Source organism: Hypanus sabinus, chromosome 2 (genome assembly GCF_030144855.1).
Source record: "Hypanus sabinus isolate sHypSab1 chromosome 2, sHypSab1.hap1, whole genome shotgun sequence".
NCBI classification, from domain to species: Eukaryota; Metazoa; Chordata; class Chondrichthyes; order Myliobatiformes; family Dasyatidae; genus Hypanus; species Hypanus sabinus.
In genome coordinates, this window is record NC_082707.1 from 157,320,468 (window position 1) to 157,333,150 (window position 12,683).

Sequence of the window (12,683 nt, forward strand, 5' to 3'; positions counted from 1 at the left end):
AGTCATTTTCAGATTCAGCTTATTGTCATTTAGAAACCACAAATGCAATGCAGTTAAAAAATGAGACCACGTTCCTCCAGAATGATATCACAGAAGCATATGACAAAACAGACTACACTAGAAAATCCACATAACGTTTGGCAATCCCCAATCCAGAGTCTGGATAGGCTGCTGTGTATTAGTATCGCGCTACCGTCTTAGCACGTTCCCCGGAAAGGAGCTCCAATTCCCCAAACAAGACCAAAAACTAAAGCTACAAGACCTGCACAAAACCATATAGTTACAACAGTGCAAACAATAGCAGAATTGATTAAAAAAAAGACTATGGGCACAGTAAAAATAGTCCAAAGATGTTAAAGGACTATAAGTTCAAAAGAAATCACCACACAGTTTCCACAAGTCCCCAGGGTCCCGACAGACTCGCCATCCCACACCGGCCGCAGAAGGGAATACCGCCGCTATGGACTTCCACGGCGCCGCCTGACTCAGCCTCACAGACGCAACACACAATGAAAGCTCCATCGAACCCAGCCTCGCAGACACAGCACAACTGAAAGTGACCTGACCGCAGTAGACTCCCAGTCCGTTGAACCTCCAAGCTGACGACCATCCCCTCCGGCACAGCTTCTCCGAGCACCATCCTCTGCTGAGCGTATTAAGACGGCCCCGCCAACGGCCATCGGCAATGCGACCCTGAGGACTGGGGGCCTGTTCTTCCCAGCAGAGTCCCGGACCTCACAGCAGCAGCAGCAGCGAAGGTGGTCTTCCTGGAGATTTTCCAATGTTCTTCCATGCTCCCACGTCCGTTTTCAAACGATTATGATTGTGCACGGCACCCCACTTCACAAATAACAGATGATCAGCTCCAGAGTGGCTGCTGCAAGCTGCGTCACGCCGCCTTCTTGGAGATACATTTTCCATGAAATTAAACTAATTTGTTCACTTCAAGTAGAATTTCTATAGTTAAAATTTGTCCTAACTGCAATTTGAATTTTCACCTAAATTTTAAATGCATTAGTATGTTGGCTTAACTTTTAACAAAAAAAACATTGTAGTCAACTCATGTGTAAGTTCAATTATCCCAAGTGCCCCTTTATCATTAATGCACTGAAAAATATTATAAGGAACTATCGTCAGCAGTCCCCAAAGGCTGAGGCAATTTGCTTCCATTTCAGTTCTGTGGATTTGCTTTTGTGGAAATAATAAACAAAACCGTAATGATTTGTACTTAACACTTTAGCTCCCAAGGATACTCACTTGCTCTCCATTTGACTGGGTGCTTTGCTCACAGCATCCCTCAAGATCCTATTTTCTTGCTTCAATGCTTCTGTTTGTTCTTGAAGTTGGCGAAACTGCATGAAATATTTTTGGGATTACAATTATAGAAATGATTCATTATTCTTTGCAAATTTGAAGTTCAGATTATGAGATTAGACTATAAAATTAGCAACAGTATTTGGGAGAAAAAAAAGTGCAAAAAAAACCTTAATTTTAGTTGACAATGAAATTAGTAGAATCGTTTTTATCACAGTAATAGACCACATCAGCACCAGTTCACATCAGAATAAGAATCAAGCTTATTATCACTGTCTTATCTGATGTAAAATTTGTTGTTTTGCAGCAAGAGTACAGATAAAAAGCTTTAAATTACAAAATAAATAGTACAAAAAGAATAATAGGGTAGAGTTCCAGGACCATTCAGGAATCTGATGGAGGGAAAGAAGCTGTTTGCAATTTGTTGAGTATGGGTCTTCAGGCTCCTGGACCTCCACCCTGATGGTAGAGGGCATGACCAGAATGCTGAGAGTCACAGAAAACTGGAGACAGGCAATGAAAATGTACCATATGTATGTCATGTGGACATCTATTTGTTCAAATTCTATGCCCCAATTCTAACAAAATCCAAAAAATTAATTTAGTTTTGTAGCATCTTTTACAAATCCACTGCACTGACAAATTCAGTCCAACATACCTATGTTGATTTTTCCCAATACATTGCTTAATTCCAACTAGTTTCAATATTAACCTTCACAGAATTTATCTTGGTATCTTACATCAAATATTAATGCCCTAACTCAATTTCAAGAACAGAAGTTCAGTATGTTTTCACCTCAAGGTATAGCAGCAACCAACATCTAATGTGAAGAGTTTGCACAACTACTGACATGTTCATTTCAAGCAGTCATTTAACTGTATACATGCATTTAACTGTATTTAAACATGCGTTAACATGCATTTAATTGTCATTTAATTGTATACATGCATATAATGTATAACATATATAACCATATAATGTATATAGAAATGAGACAAAGTTTCTTCGAAACAGAGTGTGAAGTACAGCAGTACACATAATACACAATAACTTATGAAGTCAAGGACAAAATCTACAGATGAATCACACAGTTGTTGGGTTTATGCACCCTAGTCCCCTTCTGATGGTAGAAAGTCAAAGAGGATGTTTGATGGATGGATGGGATCCTTAACAACACTAGGGGTCCTGCATATGTAGTGCTCCTGATAAACATCCACAATGATCCTCTTAGCTGTTCTCACAGCCCTTCTGATCCAATGCTCGACTGTTCCCATACTAGATGGAGATGCAATTTGTCAAACACTCTCAATAGTACTCCCGTAAAATGCAGTTAAGATGTGGGGAGGGGGGGCCTCAGTTGCCTCAATCTTCTTAGTAAGTGGAGGTGTTGCTGTGCCTTCTTGTTCAGGAAGGTGATATGAAGGGACCAGGTGAGGTCATCCATGAACTTGGGACACTTAACACTCTCGACAGAGGAGTCATGTATTCGCAGAGGGTGATGTTTCGTCAGTACCTTCCCAAAGTCCACAATGATTTCCTTTGTCTTCTCCATGTTCAGGTTTAGTTTGTTCCTCTCACACCAATCTACCACCCACTTCACTTGTTCTCTATACTCCATCCTGTCATTGTTTTTGATGAGGCCAACCACTGTTGTGTCAATCACAAATTTGATGACGCAGTTTGAGCTGGATCCTGTGAGACAGTCATGTGTCAGCAGAGTGACCAGCAGCAAGCTGAGCACACAGATTTGGTGGTGGGGGGGGGCGGGTGCCAGTGCTCAGCGTAATGGGACTAGAGACATTGCTGCGCACACGTACTGACTGTGGCCTTACTGTTAAAAAGTCCAGCATTCAACTGCAGAAAGAGTTGTTGAGACCCAGCAAGGGCAGTTTCCCCACCAGTTTCTGACACATGCTCATACTGAGTGTCAATAAACAGCAGGCATACAAAGCCTTTGGTCACAGGAGAATGTTCATGCTGGAGACAAGCCATTTTGAAAAAAATATTCTTATTCCAGAATGATTGCATACAGTTCTTGGTGTTGAGTAACACGCTGAGTTACCATTTATAAATGCCAATGTTTCTCAATGTTACACAAAGACAAAGATTCTTGAAGAGATGCTTGGAGACAATACAGCAGTTTGCTAAATTGAATGCCAAATGAAGAAATCATCTTGTAAGGAAAGATCATGTAGATTGGTCCTTTACTCTCCAGAGATTTATTTATTTAGAAAAATGGGAGATGACCTCTGTAACATTAGCCACTTCTGCCTGTTGAGGAATCCGTGTTGTGTTTTTTTTTTAAACTAAGGATTCCTTGAAGGGCAGAACCCACTGTGTTAAGAAACTGGAGCTGCAGCTCGATGACCTTCGGATAAAATGGAAGAATGAGGTGATAGATAGAAACAACAGGGAGGTAGTCTCCAAGTTGCAGGAGGCAGGTACCTGGGTGACTGTCAGAAAAGGGAAAGCAAATAGGCAGCCAGAGCAGAGTACTTTTCTGGTTGGCTGCCAGTAACCAGTGGTGTTCTAAAGGGGTTAGTATTGGGACTCTTTCTTTTCAAGTTATACTTCAATGATTTAGATGACAGAATTGATGGCTTTGTGGCAAAGATTGCAGAGAATACCACAGTCAGTGGAGTGACAGGTAGTGTTGAGGAAGCAGGGAATTTGCAGATGGACTTAGATTGGGAGAATGGACAAAGAAATAACAGATGGAATGAAGTGAGGGAGAGAAGTTCAAAAAAAAAAAAAAAAAATCTGAGGTGCAGAGGGACATGGGAGTCCATGCGCAGGATTCCCTGAAGGTTAACTTGTAGGTTGAGTCGAAGGTTTAAAAAAAAAGGCAAACACAATGTTAGCATTTCTCTCAAGAGGACTAGAATATAAAAGCAAGTATGTAATGCTAATACTTTATAAATCATTGGTCAGACCACACATGGGAGTTTTGACAGCAGTTTTGGGCACCTTATCTAAGAAAATATGTACTGCCTTTGCAGAGGATAGAGCAGGTTCATGAGAATGATTCTGGGAACGAAAGGGGTAACGTACGAGGAGCATTTGATGGCTTTGGGTCTGTACTCACCGAAGTTCAAAAGAATGGGGGGGGGGGGGGGTGGAGAGAGAAGCATTAGGAGGAGATCTCATTGAACCCTGTTGAATATTGAAAAGTCAATCTAGAGTGAATTTGGAACAGATGTTTCCAGTAGTAGGGAAGTCTAGGTCCAGAGGGTGGTGATTATGTGGATATTATTGCCACAGACAGCTTTGGAAACCAGGTGATTGAGTATAGTTAAAGTGGAAGTTCACAGGTTCTTGATTAGTCAAGGTTTCAAAGATTATGGAGAGAAGGCAGGAGAGTGGAATTGGGAGGTGTAGCAGATTCTATGGGTGGAATGGCTTAAATCTGCTCTTCTGTCTGATGGCCTTAAACCAGAACCACACCTGGGGACAAAGGGATGGCTGTTTGAGGATGATGGAAGAAGGAATTTCACCTCCAAGAAGAGGACTTTCTACCTATGATATAGTACTTAATTTTATTTATTGTTATAAATATTTACGAGACATTAAAACACTCGCTGTTTTTATACCCAGCACCAATAGAGGCCCTGTTGCCACCCAAAATGAAATATTGGAGATCAGAATTTTTACCCTAGCACTGTAGTCCTTTGCACCCAAGAGCTGAAAACAGATATATGTAATGGCATACAGGGGCTCTCAGCAGGGTTACCTAGTCAATAAATCTTAGGGGCATTGACTATAGCTTTTCAGTGCTCTCCAAGTAAGAGGTTAGTGCAAAGGACTGCAGAGGTGAACAATACTAATTTATTCAGCAAAAAGAAACCAGGAATAGCCCTACAAATGAGCAAGTTAGTTGAACTTCAATGGTGGGAATGTTTCAGAAAAAGTGATCCATAACAGGATTATTCATCAAGCAGAAAATAAGTCTGTAATAAACTCTCCCTGCTGAGAAATACACACTCATTTTAGACCCTCCAAACTGAGCTGGACTCGTTAAACAAGTTTAAGAGTGAAAATGATAAACTCAAGCATGTACTTTAGTGACAATTCAAATTTGCAAAAACCCATTAATTAGAGATCCTAATGGGAATTTGACTTACCTGCATTTGAGTTTCATTCATATGGTCTTGGTAGCTGACCTGCAGCTTATTTTGCAGAGCTCCCAGTTCTTTTTCAAGAGTACTGCGTTGTTCCCTTAATTTGGTCTCAACTACATTAGCTTTCTGCTTTTCTGTCACCAACTCCTAAAATAATTACCAAAACCATAGTTAAAACAAGACAGAAAATCTGCATCAGGGGGGGTGGAGTTTCAAGATGGCGGCGTAAGCATCTGCCTTTTAGGCGCTCTTTATTTTTTTAACTATAATCACCCTTTAATTAGACCTTTTCGAACTTAATCATATGAGTTGCTACCTTTGATTGACCCTTTTTTCCTAAAATAATACTTGATCTAATCTTGTCAAACCTAAAATGGCTACAAGTAAGAAATCGGCTAAGGATCCTGTATCCATCGACGCAATTGTTGGTCTTTTGGACACTAAACTGGATGTTAAATTTGCGGCTATGGAAAGTAAATTGGACAATAAACTGGATGCTAAATTTGCGGCTCTGGAAGGCAGACTAGAAGGTAAATTGGACAGTAAACTGTTAAGTTTTGAAAGGAGGATTACTTCGAAAATATCCGATCTTGAAGGAGTTGTTAAATCGCTTGAAACTAAGTTTCAGTCGCAGGCGTTAGAGGTTCAACAGCATGGAAATAAGATCACGACTCTTGAACAATCAATTTGTGAAAAAGCACGTACAATTGAAGTGTTAGAGAAGAAGATAGAGTCGACTGCTAAAACTTTAGATCAGTACAAGTTTAAAATTACTGATCTTGAAAATCGTTCTCGCAGACAGAATTTGCGCATCATCGGAATTCCCGAAAAAGTTGAGTCCGGTGATTTAACTGAATTTTTCTCTAAATTACTGTGGGAAATTTTCGGTGGTGAAGGTTTGAAAAACGAACCTGTTATTGACCGCGCTCATAGAGTTGCGAGGCTTTCGTCTGTGTCTGATAAACCACGAGCGGTGATTGTTCGCCTTCATTATCCTCGTGAGAAAGAGCTTCTAATTCGGTTAGCTCGTAAAAAAGGTATGATCTCCTACAGAAATTATTCATTTCGAATAGTTGAAGACTATTCGTATGAAGTTATGAAAGCCAGGATCGCTTTTAAACCAGTGATGGCAGAGATTCATTCGTTTGGTTTTAAACAAGCTTTAATGTATCCGGCGAAACTTAGAATGGTGCTGCCCGACAACAGTCTACACTTTTTTATCACTCCTGAAGAAGCGAAGAAATTTGTTGAAGAATATCGATCCTCTAGTGCAACTTGAACTATGAGTTACATTGAAGATTTTTTTTTTGGAGAGAGGATGTTATTTCATTTTAAGTTTTAACCCTGGAAGTTGGGTTATAACTTCTTATTTTGAACTATGGGTCTGGGTCTTTTTTTTTACTACTATTATTATTGCTTATAGATGCTGTTTTAATTTTTATTATATCCTTTTTTTATATACGTTTGTATTTTGTAATAATGAATTATTTTTTTTCAAAATGTCGTTTCTTCTTCCCATAAGTCTTTACTTTTTATAAGCGTTTATTTGCTTGCCTGTATTTAGAAATGGAACAAAGGTTTTGAATTCTTTTTCTTTAGTTTTTTTTTTTAAATATGTTGTAGTGTCTATTAAATCTTTTTTTTTTATAAAAATATTCTATTTTGATAACTTTTTTACTATATTTTCTTATTAGATTGCTGAATTTATATTCATATTTTGTAATATGGCTTTCTCAAAATGTCGTTTCTTCTTCCCATAAGTCTTGGCTTGTGAAACGTCATCTTTGTATCTGAATATGGAATTTCTTTTTTAAAGGTGTATCACATTTTTAAACTTTAATGTGCATTTTTTTTATTAATGATCTTTCTGGTTTTACTATTTTAGTTTTTTTTTGATTTGTCTGATATGGGTGTGTATGTGTGTATATATATATATATATATATATATATATATATATATATATATATATATATATGTAGGTATATATATATATATATATATATTTTTTTTTGCAACTCTATATTTTAATTGGGGTGTTATATAGTTTTTTCTTAAAAAATTTTCTTATGGAGCTGCCATCTTGAAATGGGGGTAATATTAGTATTAGTTTATGCGCCTGCCGCTTGGCTTTTTTTCAAAGGGTGGGGGGAGGGGGGAGGGATCTTTTTTCATGCTTTTGCTTTTTATTTTTTTGCTTTTAGTTTATGGGCTGACTTTAAATTGTTAATATTGTTGAGGTGTCAGGATCTCCGGTTGCTCCTGAATCAATTTTCCTTCTTCCTAAATTGTGGGTTATGTGTCTTTTTAACCTTTTATGATACACACAATTAATATTGGTATGATGGATAAATCTATTAACTTTATCTCGTGGAATACTAATGGTTTAAATCATCCGATTAAACGTAAAAAAATATTTAAAGTATTCCATAGATTGAACGCTAATATTATTTTTGCACAGGAGACCCACATTAGGAGGGAGGATAATCAACGTTTTTTTAGGTTCTGGAAAGGTCAACAATTTCACTCAAATTGTACCGCTAAAATTAGGGGTGTGTCTATTTTTATAGACGCCTCAATTTCGTTTACACATTATGAAATTATTTCTGATCCACAGGGTAGATTTTTGTTGATAACTGGTTCACTTTTTAATCGGAAAGTTGTTTTAGTTAATATTTATGCTCCAAACTTTGATTGTCCTGAATTTTTTAAACGTTTATTTACTTCTCTTCCTAATTTGAATGAATATATGTTGATTATGGGTGGAGACTTTAATTGTTGTTTGAATCCTTCGATGGATAGATCTAAACCTATTCGAACTCTTCCGAATAGATCAGCTTTACTTATTAATTCTTTTATGGTTGATTCTGGAATTACTGAAATATGGCGGTTTTTGAATCCTAAAGGTAAAGAATTTTCATTTTTTTCACATGTATATCATAGTTATTCTAGAATTGATTACTTTCTTATTGATTATCGTTTATTAACAGATGTTATTGATTGTAAATACGATTCTATTGCTATTTCGGATCATGCGCCTTTGAAGTTATCTATCAAGATTTCGGATTCTTCTATCAATACTAGATCTTGGAGACTTAATGCTACTTTACTTCAAGATCCAGAATTTATTACCTTCATAAAACAACAAATTGACTTATTTTTTTCAACAAACTATAATGAAGAGATTGATAAAGGAATACTTTGGGACTCTTTCAAGGCTTTTATTCGTGGACAAATTATTTCATATTCCGCTGGTAAAAGAAAACAAAGATATTCAGATATAGCTTTATTGGTGGATAAAATTAAAGAAATTGATAAGATTTATTCCGTTACTCCTACCAAAGAACTTTATAAGAAGAGAGTTGAGCTTCAAATGGAACATAGTTTATTATTATCTTCTTCAATTGAGAATCAATTAATTAAGACTAGGGCTCAATTTTATATTCATAGTGATCGAACTGGTAAATTGTTAGCTAATCAATTAAAAGCTATTTCGACTAAGCGACAAATTATTAAAATTCGTAAACAAGACGGTAATTTAACTACTGATTATAAAGAAATTAATAACACTTTTCAAGATTTTTATAAATCTTTATATCAATCAGAATTTGACGGTGACCGGTTTACGATGGATAATTTTTTTAATAATTTGAATATTTCTAAACTGATAGATGAAGATTGTAGCTTGCTTGATGCTCCTATTTCTATGGATGAAATAAGAGAGGCTATCTCATCAATGAATTCAGGGAAAGCTCCTGGTCCTGATGGTTTTATTGTAGAATTTTTTAAAACTTTTTCTTTATTGCTTTCTCCTTGGCTATGTGAAATCTTTAATGATGCGTTTGTTAAGAAGAGATTACCTCAATCGTTTTATGAAGCTACTATCTCTTTAATTCTTAAAAAAGATAAAGATCCTACCTTATGTGCATCTTATCGCCCTATATCTTTATTAAATGTAGACTCTAAGATTCTTACAAAAATTTTAGCCATTAGATTAGAAAAGGTATTACCACAGATTATTTCAGAAGATCAAACTGGTTTTATTAGGAATCGATATTCCTTTTTTAATATTAGAAAATTGATTAACATAATTTATACTTCATCACCTACAACCCCAGAATGTGTCATCTCATTAGATGCTGAAAAAGCCTTTGATAGAGTTGAATGGACATATTTATTTAATGCATTGAGAAACTTTAATTTTAGTCCTAATTTTATATCATGGATTAAATTAATATATTATAAACCTGTTGCTTCTGTTCTTACAAATAATTATAGATCCTCTTTTTTTCAATTATCTCGTGGTACGAGACAAGGTTGTCCTTTAAGTCCTTTATTATTTAATATTGCATTAGAACCTTTAGCTATTGCTATTCGTGAGTCTCCTAATATTTTTGGTATTACCCGTAATGAGAAATTATACAAATTATCGCTTTATGCTGATGATTTGTTGTTATATATTTCTAATCCTAGTAGGTCTATTCCTGCTATTTTATCCTTGTTGGCTCAATTTGGTAGTTTTTCTGGTTATAAGTTAAACTTAGATAAGAGTGAGTTATTCCCTTTAAATGCGCAAACTTTATTGAGTGATAGGATGCCATTTAAAGTTGTTACTGATAACTTTATCTATTTAGGTATAAAAATCACCAAGAAATATAAAGATTTATTTGGACTGAATTTTTTACCTATGCTTCATCAAATTCAGCAACTTACTACTAGATGGTCTCCCTTATTTTTATCATTAGTTGGTCGGATTAATGCTATTAAAATGATGATTTTACCGAAATTTTTATATTTATTCCAAGCTTTACCAATTTTTATTCCTAAATCTTTTTTTGATAATATTGATTCAAAGATTTCCTCATTTGTTTGGCAAAATAAAAATCCTAGGTTAAGCAAAAGGCAATTACAAAAGTCTAAAAAAGATGGTGGTCTAGCTTTACCTAACTTTAGATTTTATTATTGGGCGAATAATATTCGTAACCTAATGTACTGGAAACTAGATTTGGATTCACCTGTGTGCCCACAGTGGGTAAATTTGGAATGTAGTGAGGTTAAGGGATATTCTATATTTTCCGTTCTTGGTTCTTTTCTTCCTATTGATTTAGCCAAATTCAATAAACAGATATCTAACCCCGTTGTTAAACATACACTACGAATTTGGTTTCAATTTCGCAAATTCTTTAATCTGAAAAACTTTGCTCTGGACAGCCCTATTTTATGTAATTTTTTTTTCAAACCTTCATTGACAGATCAAGCTTTTAGTATATGGAAAAGGAAAGGTATAAAATGTTTTCGTGATCTTTTTTTTGAAGGTACTTTGATGTCTTTTGATCAACTATCCAACAAATTTGAATTACCTAAATCTAATTTTTTTAGATACTTACAAATTAGAAATTTCTTACATAAAATTCTTCCATCTTTTCCTAATTCAACTCCATCGGATTTTTCAGATTTGATTTTTACTTTTAATCCTTGTCAGAAGGGATTAGTAGCTTTTATTTATAACATGATTATGAAGATACAGCCAGAAATATCGGATAGAATTAGACAAGAATGGGAAAAAGAACTTCGATGTAATATATCAACAGATAAATGGGAAAAAATTTTACAAATGGTTAATTCCTCCTCTATTTGTGCTAAACATGCTTTAATACAATTTAAAATTGTACATAGAGCTTATATGTCTAAAGATAAACTTGCCCGATTTTATTCGCATATTAATCCTCAATGTGACAGATGTCACTTAGAAGTGGCTTCATTGACTCACATGTTTTGGACATGTCCCTCTTTACATAATTATTGGAAGGACATTTTTGATGTCATTTCCTCAGTATGGAATATCGATTTACAACCCCATTTTATTACTGCAATTTTCGGTATACCAAATGAAGATGGCAATCAGCTTTCCCCTTCAATCAGACGAATGATTGCTTTTGTAACATTAATTGCCAGAAGGTCTATATTACAAAACTGGAAAGAAGTAAATCCTCCTACTACATTTCAGTGGTTCTCCCAAACTATTTCTTATCTGAGTTTGGAAAAAATCAGAAGCACTATCTTTGATTCTTCAATTAAATTTGAAGAAACCTGGGGACCATTTATTCGACACTTTCATATGAATTAATTTGGCTTATTTCAGATCCTTTTCTCTACTTATACTTGTTCAGGTATGGAGTTCTGGAGTTTTTCTTGACACCTTTATATATTTATAAAGTGCTATTATTGCCCATGTTAGTTTTAGTTTAGTATTTTTTTTCATTATATATTTTTTCTCATATATAATTTCAATTTTTTTTTTCTTCTTTCGACGATTATTTTTGTTTTTCATATATATTTATATAGACTTGATTGATTTATGTACCTTTTGTTGATGGATGTTTTAATAGGATATTATTATCCTATTACTAATGTAATCTCAAGTCTATTGAATCTGTAATCTATTCATTATTTTGTGTTATTTTTTTTTATATATGAAATTTAATAAAAAGATTGAAAAAGAAAAGAGAAAATCTGCATCAGTACCGCCAATGATATCAATGGTATTTCCTCTGATTGATAGGGAAGGCCGCACAAGTAGCAATTATTAGAGTTCATATCCAAACCAACAGAGTTTTTCCACAATAGTCAATCCTTCAAGACAACCCTAAACATTCAAGTAAACTAATCAATTTTCATGGTAACTCCTCGAAACACTGTATAAGATTGGTTAGACACAACTTACCATGCCCAAAGCTATGTGGACTATATCTAATCATCCTGGTCTATCCAAATACTTGTACCTGGGTCCCTTACTTACATCAGGGTCACTGGTCTATAATTTCCAGGCCTATTTTTACAGTCTTTCTTAAACAATGGAACAACATTAACTCTAATGCTTTCCTGTTGTAACTGTCTTGGTTGCATACAATTTATAGTGTAACATTTCCAATCTCTCTCATTTAATCATGAAAATGCTTTTAGCCTTATCAGCATTCTGCCTTTGAATGTCCCCTCCTTCTAGACTTCTTAAAATTTAGCATACTATAGATGTTACCACTGATATATTTTCTGGGTTCTTGTCTTTATGAAGCTATTCTTTTACATCTCCAATCTGAATTAAGTTTCCCAATGGCTTCCTAAATATTCTAGACAAATTAGCATCAGATAAACGAATCTGAAGTACTGTTGTTTAGAGTGCAAGATAAAGTAGTAAATGGGATTCAACACCGGCTTAGCAGGAGAAGCCAGTGGTGGTTACTGATTGCTTCTC

The 12,683-nt window shown here is 35.2% G+C and overlaps 1 protein-coding gene across 6 annotated transcripts in view; it reads right to left on the bottom strand.

Moving 5' to 3' along the window:
- The window catches only part of ktn1 (kinectin 1), a 192,361-nt gene that overhangs the window by 67,833 nt on the left and 111,845 nt on the right, over positions 1 to 12,683 (bottom strand). For all 6 annotated transcript variants that reach the window (XM_059957483.1, XM_059957473.1, XM_059957491.1 and 3 more), the window contains 2 exons: positions 5,437 to 5,580; positions 1,258 to 1,352 (listed from right to left, as the gene is read on the bottom strand). In XM_059957483.1, coding sequence (XP_059813466.1) covers positions 1,258 to 1,352; positions 5,437 to 5,580 — 239 coding nt within the window. The remainder of the gene's footprint in view (positions 1 to 1,257; positions 1,353 to 5,436; positions 5,581 to 12,683) is intronic.